The sequence below is a fragment of the Callithrix jacchus genome, chromosome 14 (genome assembly GCF_049354715.1).
Source record: "Callithrix jacchus isolate 240 chromosome 14, calJac240_pri, whole genome shotgun sequence".
In the NCBI taxonomy this organism is placed as follows: Eukaryota; Metazoa; Chordata; class Mammalia; order Primates; family Cebidae; genus Callithrix; species Callithrix jacchus.
This window is the reverse complement of record NC_133515.1, coordinates 43,988,802-44,012,224: the sequence shown is the minus strand read 5'-3', so window position 1 is coordinate 44,012,224 and position 23,423 is coordinate 43,988,802. Positions and strand designations below refer to the sequence as shown.

At 41.1% G+C, this 23,423-nt stretch overlaps 1 protein-coding gene across 4 annotated transcripts; it reads left to right on the top strand.

Moving 5' to 3' along the window:
* The first annotated feature begins 10,046 nt into the window (after positions 1–10,046).
* Positions 10,047–23,225, top strand: SNRNP27 (small nuclear ribonucleoprotein U4/U6.U5 subunit 27). Of its 4 annotated transcripts, XR_013526527.1 has the most exons (9): positions 10,047–10,106; positions 11,360–11,480; positions 12,284–12,396; positions 13,479–13,558; positions 18,379–18,443; positions 20,113–20,284; positions 20,371–20,492; positions 21,108–21,192; positions 21,801–23,225. XR_013526527.1 is itself a non-coding variant. In XM_002757660.7 (6 exons), exons 1-6 carry the CDS (start codon positions 10,073–10,075, stop codon positions 20,165–20,167), a joined length of 468 nt encoding a protein of 155 aa, XP_002757706.1. In that variant the 5' UTR covers positions 10,047–10,072; the 3' UTR covers positions 20,168–20,532. The 4 variants fall into 4 exon arrangements, 1 of the variants encoding a protein (XP_002757706.1); XR_013526528.1 differs by lacking the exon at positions 20,371–20,492; XR_613672.5 differs by lacking the exons at positions 21,108–21,192; positions 21,801–23,225 and having other exon boundaries at positions 20,371–20,532.
* The last annotated feature ends 198 nt before the right edge of the window (positions 23,226–23,423 follow it).

Here is a 23,423-nt window from a genome sequence, read left to right as displayed (position 1 = left end):
TCCTCTAATACATGCGGTGTGCAATAAATATGTGAATAATGACAAACTGTAGTAATAATGCCTTTTTATTTTCTGATACTTTGACATCTGGTTTCTTGCTAAGACTTCTCTTCCTAGAACTAATTCCTAGAGATGGCAAAAGATTCCCTTTGGAGCATGCCTTACATATACACACCAGCCAATCCAAATATCATATCCTTAGCTACCGCCTTTAACAAACTCTCACAAGCCAAACCAATATTCCCATCCCCTAATCACCCCAAGGCCAGCCTCTCACCTAAGAGCCTGCTGAAATTATTCCAACTAGCCAGTCTTAGAGCTGCTTACCCTGTCTCACTCATTCCTTCCCATGACAACCAGAGTAAAGTCTCACCCATGCTTTCCCCTCGTTCCCTCCACCTCCTGGTCAACCCTGGTACTTCCCTGTGTGGGATGCCGTGCTTCCTGCTTCTAGGAAGCTAACTGTAGTGTTTAACTCAGTTAAAAAACATCTTCCTTCATGACAAAATTCATTTCTGTGTCTGTGTATCTTACCATATGCTGTGGTTTGAGTGTATCCCTTAAAAGTTCATAAAATGGAAATTGATATCCCATTTTAACACTGTGGAGAGGCAGAACATTAAAGAGGTGATCAGGTCATGAGGGCTCCACACTCATGAATGAATTAGTGCCATTACTGTGGGAGGGGGTTTCTGATGAAAAGGATGAGTTTGCCTCCTCCCCTCTTGCTCTCTGTCACACATGCTTCCTCACCATACAATGCTTTCCGCCATGGGATGACCCTCAGCAGATGATGACAGCATGCTCTTAGACTTCCCAGTCTTCAGAATCATGACCCAAATAAACTTCTGTTCTTTGTAAATTATCCAGTCTGTGGTATTCTGATATAGCAGTAGAAACAGACTAAGACACCATATCTGATTAAAACATTTCAGATTTTTGAAACACATTTACTAAGTGCTATGTGCTATTATTCCTCACAACAGTCTAAAGTATGAAAGTGTTAAACTTTATTATTCTCATTTTAGAGAAGAAAAAACAGAAAGCTTAAAGCTTAAGAACATGGTCCAAGGTGGTAAAGCTGTGGAACAGTGGAGCTGAAACTAAACTCAAACCTCAGAGCTGCTTTCGGTGGCTCACACCTATAATCCCAGCACTTTGGAAGGCCGAGGCAGGTGAATCACAAGGTCAGGAGATCAAGACCATCCTGGCCAACATGGTGAAATCCTGTCTCTAATAAAATACAAAAAATCAGCCAGGCATAGGTGGTGCATGCCTGTAGTCCCAGGTACTCGGGAGACTGAGACAGGGGAATCGCTTGATTCATGTAATTTGCCATTTTAACAAACTAAAGAAATATTGCATGATCATATTAATAGATGCAGAAAAAGCATTTGACAAAATATAACACCAGAAAAATTATAAAACCTTTAGAAGATTACACAGGAGAAAGTCTTTGGACAGTCTTAGTCCATTCGGTCTGCTAGAACAGAATCCCATAGACTGGGTGACTTTATAAACAACAGAATTGTACTTCTCACAGTTCTGAAGGCTGGGAAGTTCAAGATCAAAGCATCAGCATGTTCTTCATCTGGTGAGGGCCTATTTCCTGGTTCATAGAACAGAATAGTGCCTTCTTGCTGTGTCCTTACATGGTGGAAGGGGAAGGGAGTCTCTCTGGGGTCTCTCTTGTAATATAAGGGCACTAATCTCATTCATGAGGATCTCACCTTCAAAACCTATTCAACTTTCAAAGGCCCCACCTCCTAACACTATCACATCAGAGATTAGGTTTCAACATATGAATTCTGGGGGAAACAAGTATTCAACCTACAGCAGGATCCTGGGACTTGGTGAGAATTCTTAGGCATGACACCAAGAGCACAATCTATAAAAGAGAAAATAAGTGAGTTTAATTAAAATTTAAAACTTTCACGGCCTGGTGAGGTGGCTCATGCCTGTAATCCCAGCACCTTGGGAGGCCGAGGTGGGTGGACCACCTGATGTCAGAAGTTTGAGACCAGCCTGGTCAACATGGTAAAACCCTGTCTCCACTAAAAATACAAAATTTAGCCGGGCATGGTGGTGGGCACCTGTAATCCCAGCTACTTGGGAGTCTGAGGCAGGAAAATCACTGAAACTGTGAGGCGGAGGTTGCAGTGAGCTGAGACTGCACCCAGTACACTCTAGCCTGGGCAACAAGAGCGAAACTCTGTCTCAAAAAAAAAAAAAACTTTCATTCTGTAAAAGATCCTGTTGAGTGTGTAAAAAGATAAACTACAAATTAGGAGAAAATTTTCAAATCATATATCTGACAAAGTATTCATATATAGAATATATAAAGAACTCTCAAAACTCAACAGTTGGCCAGGCATGGTGGCTCACACCTGCAATCCCAGCACTTTGGGATGCTGAGGCAACATAGGGAGACTCCATCCTTACAAAAAAAATTAATTAGCCAGGTATGGTGGCATGCACCTGTAGTCCAGCTACTTGGGAGGCTTAGGTAGGAAGAGCACTTGAGTCCAGGAGGTTGAGGCTGCAGTAAGCTGTGTTCACACAACCTGGGTGACCCTGTATCAAAAAAAAACAAAAAAAACTCAAAACAAAACTCAACAGTTAAAACTCAATAATCCAAACAGAAAATGGACAGAAGACATGAAGAGACATTTCACCAAAAAGGATATATGGATGATAAATAAGAATATAGATTGAGTTAGCCATTAGGAAAATGCAAGTTAAAACTGTGATATCACTATATACTGTTGGGGTCCGGCACATCTGCCGGGGGGCTACCGACCTGCGGGAGTCCCGAGACCGCCAATGTAGATGTCTCGTTCAACCTGAGGGAGAGAGTGCACGGAAGTGAAAGAAAATAGTAAAGCAGAGTCTGGAGGTCTGCGTATCTTATGGTCAAAACGCAGCAAATTTATTCTTGTGGGTTACAGCTTTTATACCTTTTTTCTTGTTACATTTACTTTATCTCATCAGAAAAAGGGGTAAACAGAAAGGAAATAGAAACTCCATAAATATAGTTATCAGGGACTTGTGATAACCGCTCACAAAGCAGTTTAAGAGGGCTTGTGATAATAGTTTACAAAGCAGTTTGTTTTTCAAAGATACACAGTGCAAACAAACAATGGCGCCTTTTTTTTTTTTTTTGAGACAGAGTTTCGCTCTTGTTGCCCAGGCTGGAGTGCAATGGTGCGATCTCGGCTCACCGCAACCTCGCCTCCTGGGTTCAGGCAATTCTCCTGCCTCAGCCTCCTGAGTAGCTGGGATTACAGGCACGCACCACCGTGCCCAGCTAATTTTTTGTATTTTTAGTAGAGACAGGGTTTCACCATGTTGACCATAATGGTCTCGATCTCTTGACCTCGTGATCCACCTGCCTCGGCCTCCCAAAGTGCTGGGATTACAGGCTTGAGCCACCGCGCCTGGCCCACAGTGGCACCTTTAAGGTGGCTTGTTAATCCTGTTTTCCATCAGGAGTTAGATCAAAGGCTTAGCTCCAGGGAAAATATGGGCAGGGGTCTCTTGTCCCTCTTAGGCATCTCAATTGCAGCAAGTTTATTGCTTACACAGAGACTGATGGGGACATGAAAGCAGACAGCACAATGTCCTCATAAACCGCAGATCTTTGCTTTGTATTCTGTTTTTGCCTCAGTGACTCAGCCGCGACCTTTGTCTCAGCTCGACAGCCCTCGAGATGGGGGAGTGCAGATAGGTCCAGCAGCCAAGATGGGGCAAGTCACGCTAACTGTCTCAAGCCCTTGGCATGAACACTGCACAATATACCTATTGGAATACCTGAAAAAAATCCCAAACACTAGTGAGGATGTGCAGAAACTGGATTTCTCATACATTGCTGGTAGGCACATAAAATGGCATAACCATTTTGGGAAATAGATCGGCAGTTTCTTTCTGGAAAATAGATTGGCAGTTTCTTAAAAAAAAAAAAAAAAAAAAAAAAACTGCAAGCACCTACCATAAAGCCCAGCAATCACACTCCTAGATGTTTATCTGTAGAAAGCCCTGTACACAAATAGTAATAATAGCTTTATCTGTAATAGCTGAAAGCCAGAAACAAGCAAAATCTCCTACAATCAGTGAATGATTAAACTGTGGTACATTCATACTATGGAATCCAACTCTGCCACAAAAAGGAATAGTTTATTGATACAACAAGTTGGATGATCTCAAGGGCATTGTAATGAAAAAAGTCCATTTTAAAAGGTCATGTATCAGCCAGGCATGGTGGCTCATGCCTTCAATCCCAGCATTTTGGGAGGCCAAGGCAGGCAGATCACTGGAGGCCAGGAGTTTGAGACCAGCCTGGCCAACATGGCAAAACCTTGTCTCTACTAAAATTATTAAAATTAACCATGCGTGGTGGCACATGCATGTGATCCCAGCTACTTAGGAGGCTGAGGCAGGAGAATCGCTTAATCTGGGCCACAGAGCAGGACTCTCTCAAGAAAAAAAAAAAAAAGTAATGTATCGCATGATTCCATTTATATGACATTCTCAAAATGGAAAGTTACAGCGGTGGAAAAAAGGTTAGTGGTTGCCACAAACCTGGGGTGGTGAAAGAGAGGTGGACGAATGTGACTGCAAAGAGAGATCTGTTTAACTTTCCAGTCATCACTTTCACTGTGTTAAGCTGCCCTTGTCTTAGGTATGATTTTTCTGGTTGGGAAATTCCTCAGCTTCTGGTCTGCTGATAGCATCGTTCCTAATTTCCCATGCTGGTGTGGATTTTGGGAGTAGGAAAGATGAATGTAATTCTTTGAAATTTGTCTTAACCTACTCTCCCCCAAAACAATTTTCAGCAAGTTCACCAATGGCCTCCTCTATGATGCTAAATCCAGTGGACAATTTTCAGTTTCTCTCTTTCTTTCCTTCCTTCCTTCCTTCCTTTCTTTCTTCTTTCTTTCTTTTTCTTTCTTTCTTTCCTTTTCTTTCTTTCCATTTTTCTCTTTCTTTCTTCTCTCTCTCTCTTTCTTTTTTTTTTTTTTTGAGACAGAGTCTCACTCTGTTTTCCAGGATGGAGTGCAGTGGCGGAATCTTGGCTCACTGCAACCTCCGCCTCCCTGGTTTAAGCAATTCTCCTGCCTCAGCCTCTCAAGTAGCTGGGATTATAGGCACATGCCACCACACCTGGCTAATTTTTTGTATTTTTAGTAGAGATGGGGTTTCACGTGTTAAGCCAGATGGTCTTAATCTCCTGACCTCATGATCCGCCTGCCTCGGCCTCCCAAAGTGCTGGGATTACAGGCGTGAGCCACTGCGCCCAGCCTAGTTCTATCTTTTTTTTTATTTATTTATTTATTTATTTATTTATTTGGAGACAGAGTCTCGCTCTGTCACCAGGCTGGAGTGCAATGGCACGATCTCAGCTCACCGCAACCTCCAACACCCTGGTTTAGGTAATTCTCCTGCCTCAGCCTCCTGAGTAGCTGGGATTACAGGCGCACGCCACCACGCTCAGCTAATTTTTGTATTTTTAGTAGAGACGGGGTTTCACCTTGTTGGCCAGGATGATCTCAATCTACTGACCTCGTGATCTGCCCGCCTCAGCCTCCCAAAGTGCTGGAATTACAGGCATGAGCCACCGTGCCGGGCTATCAGTTCTTGTTTTAAAGCAGCAGTCCCCAGCCTTTTTGGCACCAGGGCCCAGTTTCATGGGAGACTATTTTTATACGGGATGGAGTCAGGGGATGGTTTTGGGATTAAACTGTCCACCTCAGATCATCAGGTATGAGATTATCATAAGGAGCACAAAATCTAGATCCCTCACATGCAGTTTGCAGTAGGGTTGACGCTCCTATGAGAATCACACTGATCTGACAGGAGACAGAGCTCAGGCAATAATGCTGTTTCGCCAGCTGCTTACCTCCTGCCATGTGGCCCCATTCCTAACAGGCCACAGACCTATGGTCCATGACCTGGGAATCGGGGACCCCTGTTTTAAAGGATTCTCTGATGCAATTGACATAGCTTATGGTATTAGATTCCGGAGGTTACTGCAACAAATTACCACAGCTTCAAACAACAGAAGTTTATTCTCTTACCATTCTGGAGGCCTGACATCCAAAACCAGTTTTACTGGGCCAAAACCAAGGTGTAGTAGGGGTGTGCTCCCTTTGCAGTTTCTAGAGAAGAATCTGCCAGCATTTTTGGCTTGTGGCTGGACCACCCAATCTTTGCTTCTATGGTTACATTGCCTCCTCCTCATGTATGTATTAAATATCCCTCTGCCTGTCCCTTATAAGGACATTAGTGATGGCATTTAGTGTCTACCTGAATAATCCAGGATAATCTCCCTATCTCAATATTCTTAATCACATGTGTAAACATTTTCCCATAAAGGTAATATTCACAGGTTCCAGAGGAAAGGACCAGGTATCTTTGGGTGGCCATTATTCAGCTTGCTACACTGACCATTCTCATTCTTTCCCAAAACTCCACCCCTCTGACTTCTGGCACATTGTTCTGTACTCTTGTTTTTCTACCTGACAATTGCATCTTGCTTCCTTTGTGGGCCTTTCTTGGTCTGTTTAATCCCACATGGGGGCAACCCTTGGCTCACCAAGCACACTTTTCTCACTGGGACAATTTCATGGACTCCTGTGATTCATCACTCCCCCATCTCTATCTTTAGCTCTGATTGCTCCCCTAATTATCAGACTCAGTCTGCAGATGGTCAGATGCCTGCCAAAAATACATCTATCTGGATGTTCATCAAGTCTCTCACACTAAATAATCTTCCAAAATGAAATTCATGTTCTCCCTCTCACCAAAAGCAGAAGTGTAACTAGGTTCTCATGCTGTGGAGCGAACGTGTATGCAAAGAGAATTCCTCTGAATGGATATGGGAAGCAGGGATCTAGGGGTAGGGAAGGGTCCAAACTAATCACTGACAGATGGGCTCTCGTAAAAAAGGGATCCCCTTTCACTGCCTTCTCCACTGTCTCCCACATGGACTCACCATCGTGTCTCAGTTGTGTAGTGAATTGACAAACTGTGACGTTCTCACTTTGGTAGGCATCACTATGAAATGCATACTTTTTATTAGACCCAGTGACAAATGGAAACTCAGAGCCTCTTGTTCGAAGATTAGTAGGAATTTCAAGAGAAGAAACAGCTGAATACTAAGCCCTTCTAAGCTCAAGACCCTGTGTGACTACACAGGTCACATGCCTGTGAAGTTAGCCCTGCCCGGGAGTCATTTCTTCTCTTTCTTCCCACTGCCTGGATCTAACCAGCCTCTAAGACCTGCCATGCTATTCCTCAAATGTCTCCTGATTCTGTTCTTTCTCATTCTCTTCCATCATTGCTTTAGTACAAGCCCTCATTCCCTCCATCTGTTCTTTTTGGCTCAGGTCTTTAGATCTGGCAGCAAGATGAATCATCTAAAATGCAAATCTGGTCAGGTTACTCCCAGCCTGAAATGCTGCAGTGGCCTCTCATAACTGTAACCCAGGTACTCAGTAAGGTCCACCATGGTGAACTCAAAGTGATGAGCATCAAACTTGTTTTAGTGCTTATATGTCATAGTGTGACACATCTCTGCACCTTTGCTATTGCTGCTACTTCTACACTTTACCTGGACAATTTTTTCTTTTGAGTCTCACAGCTCAACTAATCGTGTGTGTGTGTGTGTGTGTGTGTGTGTGTGTGTTTATGTGTGTGTGTATACCTAAACATTTTTATAACAGTGCCTGGCATATAGTTAGCACAATATGTATTAGCTATTATTATTATTCCAGGAAACCCTCTTGGACAAATCAAGCTGAATAGCCTTCTTTCATGTCTCCATAGCACACACTGCACATATTTTATCTTACCACATTATAGTGAAGAGTTTTTTTTACTCTGTCCACCTCCACAGCTAGAGTGCAAACTGCTTCAGGTCAGGGACCATGTCTTACTCATCTTTTCATCCTAGGGCCACAGTGGTATAGTATCCTGGGCATCGTATGCATTCAACTGATCCCCAGCATACCTTCCAGTCATTTTTAGTCCCAGAAGAGTTTCTTAAAAAGCGTTTTCATCAGATGAGACCCCAGCCCTGGGGGGAGAAGGAGAAAGAGAAAGAGAACTGTTTTCAGCCACCACCTGAGGCCACCATGTACTTCCTCTCTTACACATCTAGTACATACCCCTTAGGCTTCCCATAATTTCTGTCTTCCCTGTGCACAGTTTCTTCAATCATTAGTAGTGTGTTTCTATTTCTCTCTCTCTCTCTCTCTCTTTCTTTCCTTTTTTTCTTTTTTTGAGACAGAATCCTACTCTGTTGCCCAGGCTGGAGTACAGTGGCACAATCTCAACTCACTGCAACCTCCACCTCCCGGGTTCAAGCAATTCTCCTACCTTAGCCTCCCAAGTAGCTGGGATTACAGGTGTGCAACACCATGCCTGGCTATCATTAGTGGTGTGTTTCTCCAATGATGTCTCTAAATCTTCTTCCCCGGGGCCTGCACCCGCCTTGAACCTCCCCATTCTACACCTAGTGCACACTTTGCCTGGGTAATTCCAAAGGAGTCTGGGGGTCAGGGCTGGTGGTAGAAATCCTAGATGTTATGGCTGGATCTTTCCTGGAAGTTTGGGTTGGAACAAGTATTAAAAAGGCCACTCTGAATGTATAAATCTAATTAAAAATTTATGTGACTGGTGGACATTTTTTCCAACCTAATGGAGTCCCTTTCCAGCTCCCAGCTCTTTGTATTTTAAAAGCCAGGTCACTAGACTTGGTAATTCTGGTGACAGCTGACTGAAAATAGTTGATTTGATTAGAAATAGATTTGATTAGAAATAGAGGTTGAACACTTTTACACTGTTGGTGGGAATGTAAATTAGTTCAACCATTGTGGAAGACAATGTGGTGATTCCTCAAAGACCTAGAACCAGAAACACTGTTTGACCCAGCAATTCCATTATTGGTTATATACCCAAAGGAGTATAAATCATTCTATTACAAAGATACATGCACTGGTATGTTCATTGCAGTACTATTCACAATAGCAAAGACATGGAATCAACTTAAATGCCCATCAATGATAGACTGGAATAAAAAAAAATGTGGGTACATATACACCATGGAATACTATGCAGCCATAAAAAGGAATGAGATAATACCCTTTGCAGGGACATGGATGGAGCTGGAAGCCATTATCTTTAGCAAACTAATGCAGAAACAGAGAGCGAAATACTGCATGTTCACACTTGTAAGTGGGAGCTGAACAATGAGAACTTCTGGGCACAGGGAGGGGAACAACACCTACTTGGGCCTGTAGGGAAGGAGTTGGGGGGAGGGAGAGCATTGGGAAGAATAGCTTAGTAGATGTAGGACTTAATATCTAGGTGATGGGTTGATAGATGCAGCAAACCACCATGGCACATGTTTACCTATGTAACAAAACTGCACAATCTGCAAATGTACCATGGAACTTAATAAAATAAAAAGAAATAGAGGTTCAAGTCTTTTCTGGTAAGCATATTTATGCTCTACCACATACGGTTCAACTTTGGGGCAAGACAGTCTTTCTCCTAATTTTTGTTTTGAACATTCTAAAGTTTTTGTTGTTGTTTTCCCTGAGGAAAGATGCAACTTCGGGGATGTACTTTGTGGGGTAGGATGGAATTTGGGGCCTTTAGTTTTCCTTTCAAGAGCCCATAGAAGGTTTTGGGTGCCTTCTCAATGCAGGCATGAGAAAATATTAAGCAGATGGACGGTGAACTTTGGTATATTCAATCCTTATGAGAGAATGTTATGTGGAAAAGTGGAAAAACATAAGCTATTTGACTATGCTATGTTTACAACTGGTTTGCTGTATTTTGTGGACAAAATTGGGGTAAAAAATAAAAACTGTGTTAGGATGATGGGTATACGCCTGAATTTTCCAGGCATTTCTCTAACAGCACCAAACCCTATGTTTTAATGCCACTGTGAACAAAGAAGATCGGAACCCTAGCAACTCTTTTCGACGTTTTCTGGTCGGCGGTAAAAGCTCGGTTTCCGGCACTCCCGGAAGTTGCTGCAAGTCGTTTCCGCGGAGCGGGACTCCAAATGGGTCGCAGTCGCAGCCGCTCTCCACGGAGGGGTGAGTCTTACAGCATTTCGGAGGACGTGGGGCTCTGTCAGAAACCTATCCCTTGTTTTGTTTTGTTTTCGATAGCCGGGCGGCAGAGAGGCGTGCCCTTTTACCCAGGAGGAGAGCCAAGGGTGGATGAAGGAACGTAGACCTGGCCCTGCCCCCTTCAGCTCACGCTCTCGGGTTTGAAGGAAATTTTTTGTCTTTTGTTTTTCCCCTGTGAATTAGTTTCAGTAACTCTTTGTCACCATCATACAATAACTTTTATTACACTGTGGCCGGTGGGTTTAGAATTACACCTCGGTTCCTTTGCTGAATTTCTGAGTGACGGTGGGCAAGTCACTCAGCCTTTCTGAATCGAATTCCCAGAATTAGTCATTAAGGGTAGTATTGCCAACTTTTAAAAACTGATGTGAGAATTAATGTCACATCCCATAACATACAGTATGTGATTTTTGTCTGGCTCTTAAATACTTAATAAATGTTAGATTCCTGCCCAGGTCATTACAGGGAAATCGATATTAAGAATTTTGAGTCCTGGAAGCTCACTCCGTAGTATTTTCTGGCTCCCAGCCCCATAAAGAACCCTGGACTTCCGTTAGTAGATCCAACTCAGACCCTTGGTTTTGCCCCTGATTAGTTTTTATTTCTTTTAATGAGACCGAGTCTCTTTCCGTCGCCCAGGCTGGAGTGTGGTGGCGCGATCTCAGCTCTCTGAAACCTCCACTTTCTGGGTTCAAGCGATTCTCCTGCTTCAGCGTCCCGAGAAGCTGGAATTACCCTCCCGTGCCACCACGCCTGGCTCATTTTTGAATTTTTAGTATAGACAGGGTTTCGCCACATTGGCCAGGCTGGTCTCGAACTCCTGACCTCACATGATCCACCCTTCTCGGCCTCCCAAAATGCTGGGATTAGAGGCATGAGCCTCCGCGCCGTGCCCCTAATTAGTTTTTATCACTTTGAACTAATGAAGCCTCGATTTTCCAATAATCCAGTGTGTTCTAGTGCTGTAACTCTGGAACACACTGGATATCCCTGGAAAAGAATGTAAAATATTTTGTTAATAACTTTTTATATTGTTTACATGTTAAAATCTTAATAGTTTGGCTATACTGAGTTTAAAAACAAATTAATCCCACCTGTTTCTTTTGACCTTTTTAATGTGACTACTAGTAATGGTTTGCATTATGTTTCTACTGGACAGGCAGCTCTAGCTATTTGAGGTAATTTTCAGTTCTGCAATTTGTGTGCGCTTGCATTAGAACGTAGGCGGTCCCGGTCCACATCCCGGGAGAGAGAACGCAGGCGCCGGGAAAGGTCCAGGTCTCGGGAAAGAGATCGGAGAAGGAGCCGCTCGCGATCCCCGCACCGAAGACGCTCCCGGTAAGGGCAGAAAATAAGCCAAGAGCTTTATTTATCATAAGTCCCTAAGAAACTGGTCTCTACTCTTAACTTTGTTTTGATCGCTTATAAGGGGATTTACGGTTTCATGAAATGGAGGAAACTTAATCCCACCTTATTCTAAAGCTAACATTCACCTTGGTTAAATGGTGTTAATAGTACCCTACATCAGAGTTGTCTTGAGGAGTAAATAACACCAGAGCATGGTGCTGGGCAAGAAGAAATAAGTATTTTATATTTTTGTTTCTTTTAATTAACTATTTGGTGATAATGATTTATTCAAGTATGCAATCAAGAATGGATGATCTTGGAAGAAGTTGGAAATGGGCTCAGAGTGTTTTGTTTTGAGAGAGGATCTTGCTGTGTTGCTCAGGCTGGTTTTGAACTCTTGGACTCAAGCGATCCTCAGCTTTTCAAAGTGCTGGGATTTCAAGTGTGAGCCACCAAGCCCCATCCAGCTCTGAGTCTTAATAAGCATCAATTGCTGTTTAAGTTAGCTTTTTTGTGTGTTTGTGTGTGGTTGTTAGAAACTTTTAATTTACATTTTTCTGCTTTCCAGAAAGCTTTCTAGCCTTAGTTGTACTGAAAGCAACTGATGAGTAAGCAGTAAACTATATTAAAATTTTTTTTTGTTAACAATCAAGGCCTTAGCAGAACCTTTTTCTTCACTTTGCTATAGGGAATGACTCTTGGTTCTGTGGAGCTTGGCTCATGTATATCTGTGCTGATTGATACAAAGTTGAAATGTATGTCTGTCTGTCTGTAACTATCTTTGCTTACCTTAGATCTCCAAGACGACATAGATCCACATCTCCTTCCCCTTCTCGACTGAAAGAAAGAAGAGATGAGGAAAAGAAAGAAACAAAAGAAACAAAGAGCAAAGAACGGCAGATTACTGGTAATGTTACTAGATATATAACTATAGGAAAAGTACAGTGATGATAAAATTATAAAAGTTTAATCTTTGAACATTTAAATGTTAAGCCTTTTATAGTGTTACATCGCCTATAATTTTGAGGTTTTGGTTTTCTTTTTTGAGATAGAGTTTCATTCTTGTCATCCCTACTGGAGTGCAATGGGGAGATCTTGGCTCACTACAACCTCCACTTCCCAGGTTCAAGCAATTCTTGTGCCTCAGTCTTCCAGGTAGCTGGGATTACAGGCGCTCACCACACCTGGCTAATTTTTGTATTTTTAGTAGAGACAGGTTCTCAACGATGGTGGCCAGGCTGGTCTCCAACTCCTGGCCTCAGGTGACCTCAGGCCTGCCACAGCCTCCCAAAGTGCTAGGATTATAGGCATGAGCCATCACGCCCAGCCTGAGATTTTGTTTTGATTGCACCCTAGCAAGTTGCTGGTTGCCTATGGTGCTCCTGATATAGAAGGTAGTTAAAAACGTAAGACGATTCTATTTTGGAAGTATCTTCACAACTAGATAGTGTCATGCCTGATGTTAAAGGTAGGCCTGGCTGGGCGAGGTGGTTCATGCCTGTAATGAAGGCTGAGGCAGGCAGATGATGAGGTCAGGAGTTTGAGACCAGTCTAACAACATGGTGAAACCCCATCTCCACTAAAAATGCAAAAAGTAGCCAGGCGTGGTGGTGTGTGCCTATAATCCCAGCTACTGGGGAGGCTGAGGCAGGAGAATTACTTGAACACAGGAGGCAGAGGTTGCAGTGGGCCAAGATCACGCCACTGCACTCCTGGGTGACAAGAGCAAGACTCTGTCTCCAAAAAAAAAAGGTAGTCCTTAATATGAAACCCAGATTTTTTTTTTTTAAAGGTAAACCTGCCTAAAGGCTTCAAGAAGACTTTTTTTTGGTACCATATTGCATCCAAATTTAAGAGGAATTTTCATTAGACTTATCTTCAGCTAATTGTTTTGTGTTCTCTGCTAGTGAGGTGGAATGACAATGTTACTACCTCTCTTTTTATTTATATATATGAAATGATAAAGAGGTCATAAAATTATTTTTGCAGAGGAAGACTTAGAGGGCAAAACAGAAGAAGAAATAGAAATGATGAAGTTAATGGGGTTTGCCTCCTTTGACTCCACAAAAGTAAGTAAAATGTGCAACCAATTACACATTCTCATTTGAATTAATCTGTTATGACTATCCTGTCTTTCCATGTTCTTTTCCATTTATACAATTTTATTTGGTTGTTAGACAATAACTATCTGTATGAAGGGCTTTGAGAATACAGAGGAGAAAACAATGAACTGCCATGGGAATTCAGGGAGGGGTTGCCAGGGACAATGTTTGAGTTAGATCTTAAAGGGCAAGTAGAAGTGATCAGACAAATAAGAGGAGGAAGATTATTTCAGATAGAGAGAAGAGCTCATGAAAATGCCATGTAGGTGTAAAGGAGCACAGTATATTCTGGGAATCTCAAATTCAGCCATGGATAAAGGGGTGCTGATGGGCTTGTGACTTAGGCTAGAAATAGCAGTAGTAGGCAAATCACAGAGGGTGTTTGATCCCCTTAGCCATGCTAAGGGATTCAGAGTTGATACCTTAGGTGTTGAGCGGTGGAAGTAGTGATTTTTAAACTAGGGGGTGATATGGTTATATGTGTGTTTTAGAACAATGACTCTGGGGGCAGCATGGAGGACAGATATAAGGTGGGTTAGATTGGAGGCAGGGAGCACTGCTGATTTGTGCAAGTGAAAGATGTTGAAGGCCTGAACTGAGTTGAGAAGCATTCAGGAGCTGGGGGGAGTGAGAATGAGTAGTTAGTGATGCCTCTTAGGTGTCAGGCTGGGAGCCTGAGTGAGACAATTAACCCAGAATAGTTTCTGGAAGGGGAACTGCTGGGAAATGGAAGAACAAAATCCAGCTGCCAAATAGAGATGACATTGGGCAGCTGCATACATGTCTTACAGCTCAGAAGTGGGATGGGTAGGGGAGTGAATGCCTTCATAATAGCAGAGAGATGAGGGAAGAGGAAAAAGAGGGAGGGATTATGTAGAGGAGGGAGAGCATAGGGAGAGATGGGGGAAGAGAGAAGTGGATATAGAGAGAGGAAATGAAGAGAGGGATGGAGAGAGGGAGGGTGTATGGAAAGAAAGACAATATATTTTTTTAAATCTCTTTTCTGGAATTTTAAGTTTTTCCATTTAGTTTTGCAAATAGAAATAGAGATGTTTGAGAAAAAATTATCTAAAAATTTCACTTTTCCAAGTCTTGTATTCCATTGAATTGTTAATGGAGTGAGGTAATCACCAATGCTTAAGAGTTTCTAACTAATGTGACTGTGTAGGGCTCACGTTTTAAAATGACAGTGTGTAACTTAGGAGTACTGAGGCATGACTGTTCTGAGGTGAGAAATTAAGAACAAGCTCTTGTTTTTGAAAGGGTTATGTGAACCCGGTTTTGGAATTTAATGAAGTTTGTCAGCTTTTTTTTCCCTTGTATATCCTAAATCCTTATTTATTTTTCCAAATAGTATTTTATAAATGAAAATTTATTAATATATATGTTGGATGAATAAAAATACATCAAAAGTAAAGCAACTACAGTTTTATTGTTTTTAAAGAATGGGGAGGGAGCTTTTTCCCCAAAGAAAATGGAATTATTTTCTTCATTTTCTCGTTTTCCTGTTGCTTGATATTAAGTTTGAAGTTCTTAGACATCAGATGTAAGGATGGTGCCACCCATCACTTAAATGTAGTCAGTGATTAATATGTTTGCTTATAAAGGGAAAATTAGGTGAGAAGTCATAAATGCCAGGATAGTCACCTATTTTCCTATTTGGTTTTATTTTCCTTTTTAAATTATTTTTTATTTTATTCTATTTATTTTTTTAGATGAAGTTTCACTATGTTGCCCAGGCTGGAGTGCAGCAGTGCGATCTTGGCTCACTGCTACCTCCACCTCCCAGGCTCAAGCGATTCTCTTGCCTCAGCCTCCCAAGTGTCTGGGATTAAAGGCACCTGCCACCAGGCCCGGGTAATTTTTGTATTTTCAGTAGAGATGGGGTTTCTCCATGTTGCCCATGCTGGTCTCGAACCCCTGGCCTCAAGTAATCCATCCACTTTGGCCTCCCAAATTGCTAGGATTACAGGCGTGAGCCACTGTGCCTGGCCTTACTTTTAATTATTTTAGAGACAGGGTCTTGTTTTGTCACCCATGCTGGAGTACAGTGGTCTAATCATGGCTCACTGCAGCCTGACCTCCTGGGCTGAAGCAATCTCCCCACCTTAGCCTTTGGAGTAGCTGAGACTGTAGGCACATGCTGCCACACCCAGATAATTTTTTTTTTTGCAGAGATAGGGTCTTCCTATACTGCCTAGGCTGGTCTTGAACTCATAGCTGCAAGAAATCCTCCTGCCTCAGTCTATTTTATTTTTTATTTTTATTTATTTTATTTATTTATTTTTTTGAGACGGAGTTTCACTTTTGTTACCCAGGCTGGAGTGCAATGGCGCAATCTCAGCTCACCGCAACCTCCGCCTCCTGGGTTCAGGCAATTCTCCTGCCTCGGCCTCCCAAAGTGCTGGGATTACAGGCTTGAGCCACCGCGCCCGGCCTATTTTTTATTTTTGAAGAGACAGAGTCTTCTTATGTTTCCCAGGCTGGACTCAAACTTCTTGGCTCAATGAATCCTCTTGCCTCAGCCTTCAAAGTAGCTGGGACTACAGCCTCACAGCAGTGTGCTTGGCTTTTCCCTTTCAGTCTGTTAGGTTGGTGCACAAGTAATTGCGGTTTTTGCCATTGAAAATGATGGCTATAACTGCAATTACTTCAATAACATTCTTCTAGGAAATTTCAAAGTTTCATTATGTTTATTAATGGATAATTTTCTATGCCAGCATGTATATAAATGAAGATAAGGCTAATAATATGCAACTCAGCAAATAGTTTCTAGAAATCACTAAGCCTTTAGGAATCAAACTTTGTAAAAAGGTTAGCATCATTTATTTTTTTGTCCGCAAGGCCAGTCTTTCTAAGTCATGCTTACTTCCTGTTATTGGGAGTTCAAAATCATATACCTTGAGTAATTTGTTCAGGACTCACCCTCCACCCCCCCCAAAAAAATACATGAAAATAGTAGAAAAGTAAGACCAAATAGATTTATTTTAGCTCCACTTCAAATATATGATTCTTCTGTGTATGCCTTCTGTGGGTCAGAATCGGTTTTTGCCTTGATACCAATATCTAATTAAGTACACTACACAGATAGGCTACTCTTGCATAAGTAGTAATGGGAGAGGAAGGAGGGTGGGGGTCACTTGTGTATGTTATGACAGTAGCTGATGATACTCATCTAAGTCAATTTTCTGAATACCTGGGAGTGCAGTGGCCTAGGATATGAGAATGCAAAGGTGACTCTTAGAGATATCCCTCCATCAAGAAGCTTGCAGTCTCATAGGGAAAGTAACTTTGTGATGTACATCATGATTATACAGAGTGGAAAATAGAGAGTACTGTGAGGAAAGCACAGTTAACATTTTTCAGGAGTTAGAGAAGGGTACTTCGTGGCAACTGGAATGTCTGAATTGGGCCTTGAACAATGGATAACTGGATAGTTGAAGTTGGAAGCAGGGAGGGCAGTTCAGGCATGAGGAACAACATGGGGGGAAAGTCGATATGTTGAGTTGACTTGGTTGGATCAGAAGACCTGAACATGAATTAGTGAAAAAGAGGACAGGTGCTACATTTAGAAAGGTCAAGACAGAGTGACACATAACAGCCTAGCATTTGTGTCTGTTATTCTGTTCTGATTCTTATTTAAAGATCAAAATTGGGCTGGGCACAAGGTCTCATACGTGAGATTCCAGCACTTTGGGAAGCCAGTGCAGGAGAGTTGCTTGAGGCCAGGAATTCAAGACCAGCCTGGACAACATAGTGAGATCACATCTTTACAGAAAAAAATTAAAAATTAGCCCAGTCTGGTGGCATCTACCTGTAATCACAGCTACTTGGAAGGCTGAGGCAGGAGGATCACTGGAGTTCAGGAGTTCGAGGCTGCAGTGAGTTATGATCACGCCACTGTGCTCCAGCCTGGTGACAGCAAGACCCTGTGTCTAAAAAATAATAATTTTTTAAATGAGCAAAAAATTGCAAGGCTCGTATAAGAAATTAGATTTAGATGAATGGCAACCATTCCAGATTTGAGAATATTATTAGCTAAAGTTGTAAGTTAAATCTTGTGTGCATGTGAATTTTTCTGAGATTATATCTATACTTTTTATCTGGTTTCAAAATATTCTTTGACCAGAAAAGATTAGAATCTGCTACCCTACTTTCTCAGCATGGCTTGCACATAGTATACAGTGTAAATGTTTGTTGGCTTGAATATGAATTGCTTATGTACAATTGTAAAAGTGTGAGCAGAGAGTTGTCCCACTTGGGAGTTCGTAGGATATGGAAATTCTCCCTCACTGGACCCCTCCTCCTCCTCCCCCTCCCCCTCCCCCTCCCCCTCCACCTTTCTGCTGCTGCTTATGCTGCAGCTGCTTCTGTTCCTGCTGCTTCTCCTTCTCTTACGCTTCTGCTGCTTCTGCTTCTGTTTCTTCTGCTTCAGCTTCTTCTGCTGCTGCTGCCACTTCTGCTGCTACTTCTCCTTCTCCTCCACCCCTTTCTCCTCCACTTCCCTCTTTCTTCCTCCTCCTTCCTTTCTCCTTCTTTCTTTCTTTTTTTTTTTGAGACTGGATCATGCTCAGTTGCCCAGGCTGGAGTGCAGTGATGTGATCATAGCTCATTATAGCCTCAAACTCCTGGGTTCAAGCGATCCTCCCACCTTAGCCTCCCCCAAGTAGCTGAGACTACAGGTACATGCCACTGCCACCACACCTGCTTTAATGGAATCCTGATTTAAGGTAATCCTGATTTAATGTATCCTTCCTGGGGTTTTTTTGTTTATTGTTTTTCTTCAGGGTAAGAAGGTAGATGGCTCTGTAAATGCCTATGCCATAAATGTCTCTCAGAAGAGGAAGTACAGGTATGCATAGCCCCCATTATTATATTTGAACTGATAAATCAGTGTTGTACTTAGAACTTTATTATGGGATAACCATGTTTGTAGGAAATGTAGCAGTTTTCCATACTGTTTGTTTTAATGAAATACTACCATCATTGCTAATATTCTGGTGTGTTAAAATTATTTTCCCATTTACATGTGAACTAATAGCTGTTAGAGAGAGGATAGTTTGCTTAAATATTTTAGGACTATAGATAACAATTTCTTCAGAAAAGCATAATTTGAAGTCTGTGGGCTTTGATTTCAATATAATTATAGCTATAAAGTAGATCCCTCCTGCACTAGATTGATTATGTAAGGATTTCAACTGTAAATACATTCTTCTGTTAAGTGTAGGCATATTTTATTTGTACCACAGTTTTGGAACAAACCAATCCATACATGAAATCTCACTGAATTTTTTATTTTTTATTTTTCACCTGGGTACAGGTGGGCTAAGGCCGAAAAGGGCTTTAGCCTTTTTTTTTTTTTTTTTTTTTTTTAAGACGATTTTCACTTTTGTTGCCCAGGGGAGTGATCTCAGCTCACTGCAACCTCTGCCTCCCAGGTTCAAGTGATTCTCCTGCCTCAGCCTCCTGAGTTGCTGGAATTATAGGTGCACACCACCACTCCCAGCTAATTTTGTATTTTTAGTAGAGACAGGGTTTCTCCATGTTGGTCAGGCTAGTCTTGAACTCCTGACCTCACGTGCTCAGCCCACCTCAGCCTCCCAAAGTGCTGAGGTTACAGGTGTAAGCCCCGCCCTGAATTCTTTTTTTTTTTTTTTTTGAGACGGAGTTTCCGTGTTGTTACCCAGACTGGAGTGCAATGGCACAATCTCGGCTCACCGCAACCTCCGCCTCCTGGGTTCAAGCAATTCTCCTGCCTCAGCCTCCTGAGTAGCTGGGACTACAGGCGCGCACCACCATGCCCAGCTAATTTTTGTATTTTTAGTAGAGGCGGGGTTTCACCTTGTTGACCAGGATGGTCTCGATCTCTTGACCTCGTGATCTACCCGCCTCAGCCTCCCAAAGTGCTGGGATTATAGGCATGAGCCACTGCACCTGGCCCTGAATTCTTAATGAATGAAAAAGTCAAGATATTTTCAAAGATTGCCTTTCTTCCTAATTTTATCACTGATAAAAGATTAATAGTCCAGTTAATTTAGATTATGAATCACGTGATTGAGAATGCTGTAAGCTAAGGTATGAGAATCATCTTGGACAGTCTTTTGTAAAATTACCTTCAAATAAGGTCTTGTGGGGAGAATCATTACAGTGTGCAATTGAATTTGCTCAATGGGTGCCTGTTTTGGAACTGTTCTCTATTTCTAAATTACATGTCTCATGTTATCTAAAATAAATAAAATTTTTCAATTGACTTTTTTTTAAGTCTGTAGAATCTTCTCAAATTTTTCAAAATTAACTTCCATACCGCTATTTGGAGTTTAAAGAAATCTGAAAGTCTTTGGCTTATTTTGAAAGTAAAATAATCTCTAAATATACATTAAATTATCTTGAATAGTATCTACCTTAGAATTTGCTATTTGGAAGATGGTTTATAGGTTTAATCTCTGAAGTATGTTACTTTTTTTCTAAGAGGAGTATAGGATTAAAAAAAATAAACAATGAATTTTCTCTTCTCATCATAGGCAGTATATGAATCGGAAAGGTGGATTCAACAGACCTTTGGATTTCATTGCATGAGAATTGAAATGTTGAAGAATGATTTTTTTCCCCCTCATCTTGGTCAGAGAGTGGATTTTGTGTTTTGTATTTAACTTGCATTCAAAAAACAGGATCTCAGTTCTTTCTTCTTGTAAAGTAAGAAAATCTTATTTATGATGTATGTAGTTCACTTACCTTGCTTCAACAAAAGAAAGGTTAAATACTACATTTTTTTCTTTTAGGAAATATCATTTGTGGCAAACATCAACCCCATTTTATTTGTCCTTATTCCTGTGGAAGCAGTATATGTTTTCTTCTTGAATGCTCATTAGGACTTCTTTAAAAACATGAAAGTAATTTGGAAGTAAGTTTATCCAATAAAGCAGTATTTCTACCCTTTTAAATGTGATAAATAGTTTTATTACTAAAGAATCTCCCTAGACATTTTGTTTTTTTACACATAAAGTATCTTGATTCTTAGTAGTTTAAAAATGGGAAGAATGAAAAAGCATAATAGATTTTTCTATCTTCTGTGTTTCATCCTCCCAAAAATACCATTTATTGTTCTCCCCTCAAGTACAAAAGCAATACATGCAAAAAAAGATCTGAGAGAAACCAAAAAGTAAAAGAAAAGCCAAAAATCACCTGTTATCTACCCCCAGAAATAATCAATTTTAACATTTCAGTATATTTCTTTCCAGGCTTCTTTGGGTGTATATTTCTCACCCCCACCTATGAGATCAGAATATATATGCAGCTCTTTCTTTAACCCTTTTTTCTCCCATGTACTGTGGACATTTAAAAAATACTTTTAAATATTCTTTGGAAACTTAGCTTTTAGTAGCTACTTGGTCATAATTTATTAACTAATGTTTTACTGGTAAGTATTGGCTTGCCTCCCATGACTTGCCATTATAATTAAAACTGTGACTATATTTCCATTACATACATATTTTTGTATGTTTCATTATTTCCTCAGGCTCCATACTTAGACGTGGCATTGCTGAGTGAGATTAAAAGGGCTGTGTATCCAAGTTTTAAGACGTTTGATATCTGGCTAGAAGGTAATAGCCAACTCTATCCAGTAAAGTATGAGCATTCCTGTTTCAGATACATGCACAAATATTAGGTGTAAAATTTGTTTTAAAGTTTCTTACCTGATGGGTAAAATACTGGTACTATTTGTTTATTTTGTTTTATTTCTAGGGAGGCTGAATATTTTTTAAATGTACTAGCCATATTTCTTTTGTGACATGCCAATTCTTAATCTGGATCTATTAATATTTGTCTTTTGGCAGGTTTTTCTTTTTTTCATTTGAAGAACACTTTTTATATTGAATATAATAACCACCCATTCTGTTGTAGACCTTGCTGGTAGTTGAGGCTTTGTGGCTAGATTTTAACTTATTTTTCTAAGTACTACAAACGAGGAACACAGTTGAGATGATACAAAGGGTATCTAGTGATGCATTAATTGTATATCCTTTCAGAGATATTCCACATATACACAATCATATATATATCTTTAAAGATAGAAGCAAACTCTACATACTGTTCTGCACCTAGTCTTTGTTCACATGCATCTTAAACATCTTATGATGGTTTCTTACTTGTACTTGTAAAATTATCTCTAGTTTTTTAATTTCTTTTTTTCTCTCTCTTTTTGACACAGAGTCGCTATCACCCAGGCTGGAGGGCAGTGGTGCAATCTCAGCTTACTACAACCTCTCTCTCCTGGACTCAAGCAATTCTCTTGCTTCGGCCTCCTGAGTAGCTGGAATTACAGGCATACACCACCATGCCTGGCTAATTTTTGTATTTTTGGTACAGACAGGGTTTCACCATGTTAGCCAGGCTGGTCTCAAACTCCTGACCTCAGGTGATCCACCTGCCTCAGCCTCCCAAAGTGCTGGGATTACAGGCATGAGCCACCACACCTGGCCTTATTGCTAGATTTTTAAGGGCTGTTTTATAGTCCATTGTAGGATGGACCATAATTTAATCCCCTGTTGATGGACATTCAAGTAATTTCTAAGTTATTTCTAATCTTTTGCTACTTTAAACAATTCTGTAATGGTTATCCTTGGATGTACATGATTTTACAAATCTTTAGCTAGGTTTTAAAATAGTTATCTGAAGTTTGACCATCTATTGTAGTTCTTTAAAAGCTTTCCTGACAAGTTAGTCCCTGTAAAGAAAATAATGATAATGACTGCATTGTATGCTACAGGGTGCAGAGCACCTTGATTCACTTAATGAGATAAGTAGAGCAGGTACTATTGTCTCCCATTTCCCAGATGAGAAAGCTAATGCTATTTAGCATAAAGGCAGAAACTCTTGATGTTTATACTACCCACTGTCTTCAGTGTTTAAATAATGAATTATGTTGTACAACTTTGAAGTACCCATTGCACAATTGTCACTACCGCAAGCATTTGGATTATTTTGCTTGGACTTTTTGCCAGCTAAGCTAAATGGTTTTCCATACCTCTACCCACCAAAACACTGTATATCTGCAAAGAATCCATGACAAGGACTGTTTCTGTTTTTATATATACCTAAGAAAAGCAGACCTAATCATTATTTAATAGTGAAACTGAATCTTCTAGGATAGAATAACATACCCCAAACCAGATTATTACCTTATCATTTTATTGGTGTGTTGCTAGATATTTGACTTGAAATCCTTAAAGCAACATATATTACAGATAAATGATCTGAGAGAATCTGGTAGGTCAACAGATCTGCTGTCTGTGAGCAAACTAAAGAAACAGAAGAAGAGGGCCGGGCGCGGTGGCTCAAGCCTGTAATCCCAGCACTTTGGGAGGCCGAGGCGGGTGGATCACGAGGTCAAGAGATCGAGACCATCCTGGTCAACATGGTGAAACCCCGTCTCTACTAAAAATTACAAAAAATTAGCTGGGCATGGTGGCGCGTGCCTGTAATCCCAGCTACTCAGGAGGCTGAGGCAGGAGAATTGCCTGAACCCAGGGGGCGGAGGTTGCGGTGAGCCGAGATTGCGCCATTGCACTCCAGCCTGGGTAACAAGAGCAAAAACTCCGTCTCAAAAAAAAAAAAAAAAAAAAAAAAAAAGAAACAGAAGAAGAGTAAATCTTTGAAAATAGAGAAAAGAAACCTTTGATCTCAAAAATCTTGGTTTGAAGGAACTTTTATTCATTAGATCATCTAATTCTGGAAGAATAACCAAAGTGCAGCATCCTTGTATTCTTCCTCTAACAGGCTCACCCTCATAGGGGATGTAAATTGTGCCAAGTTTTCTGAGTGTCTAAATATT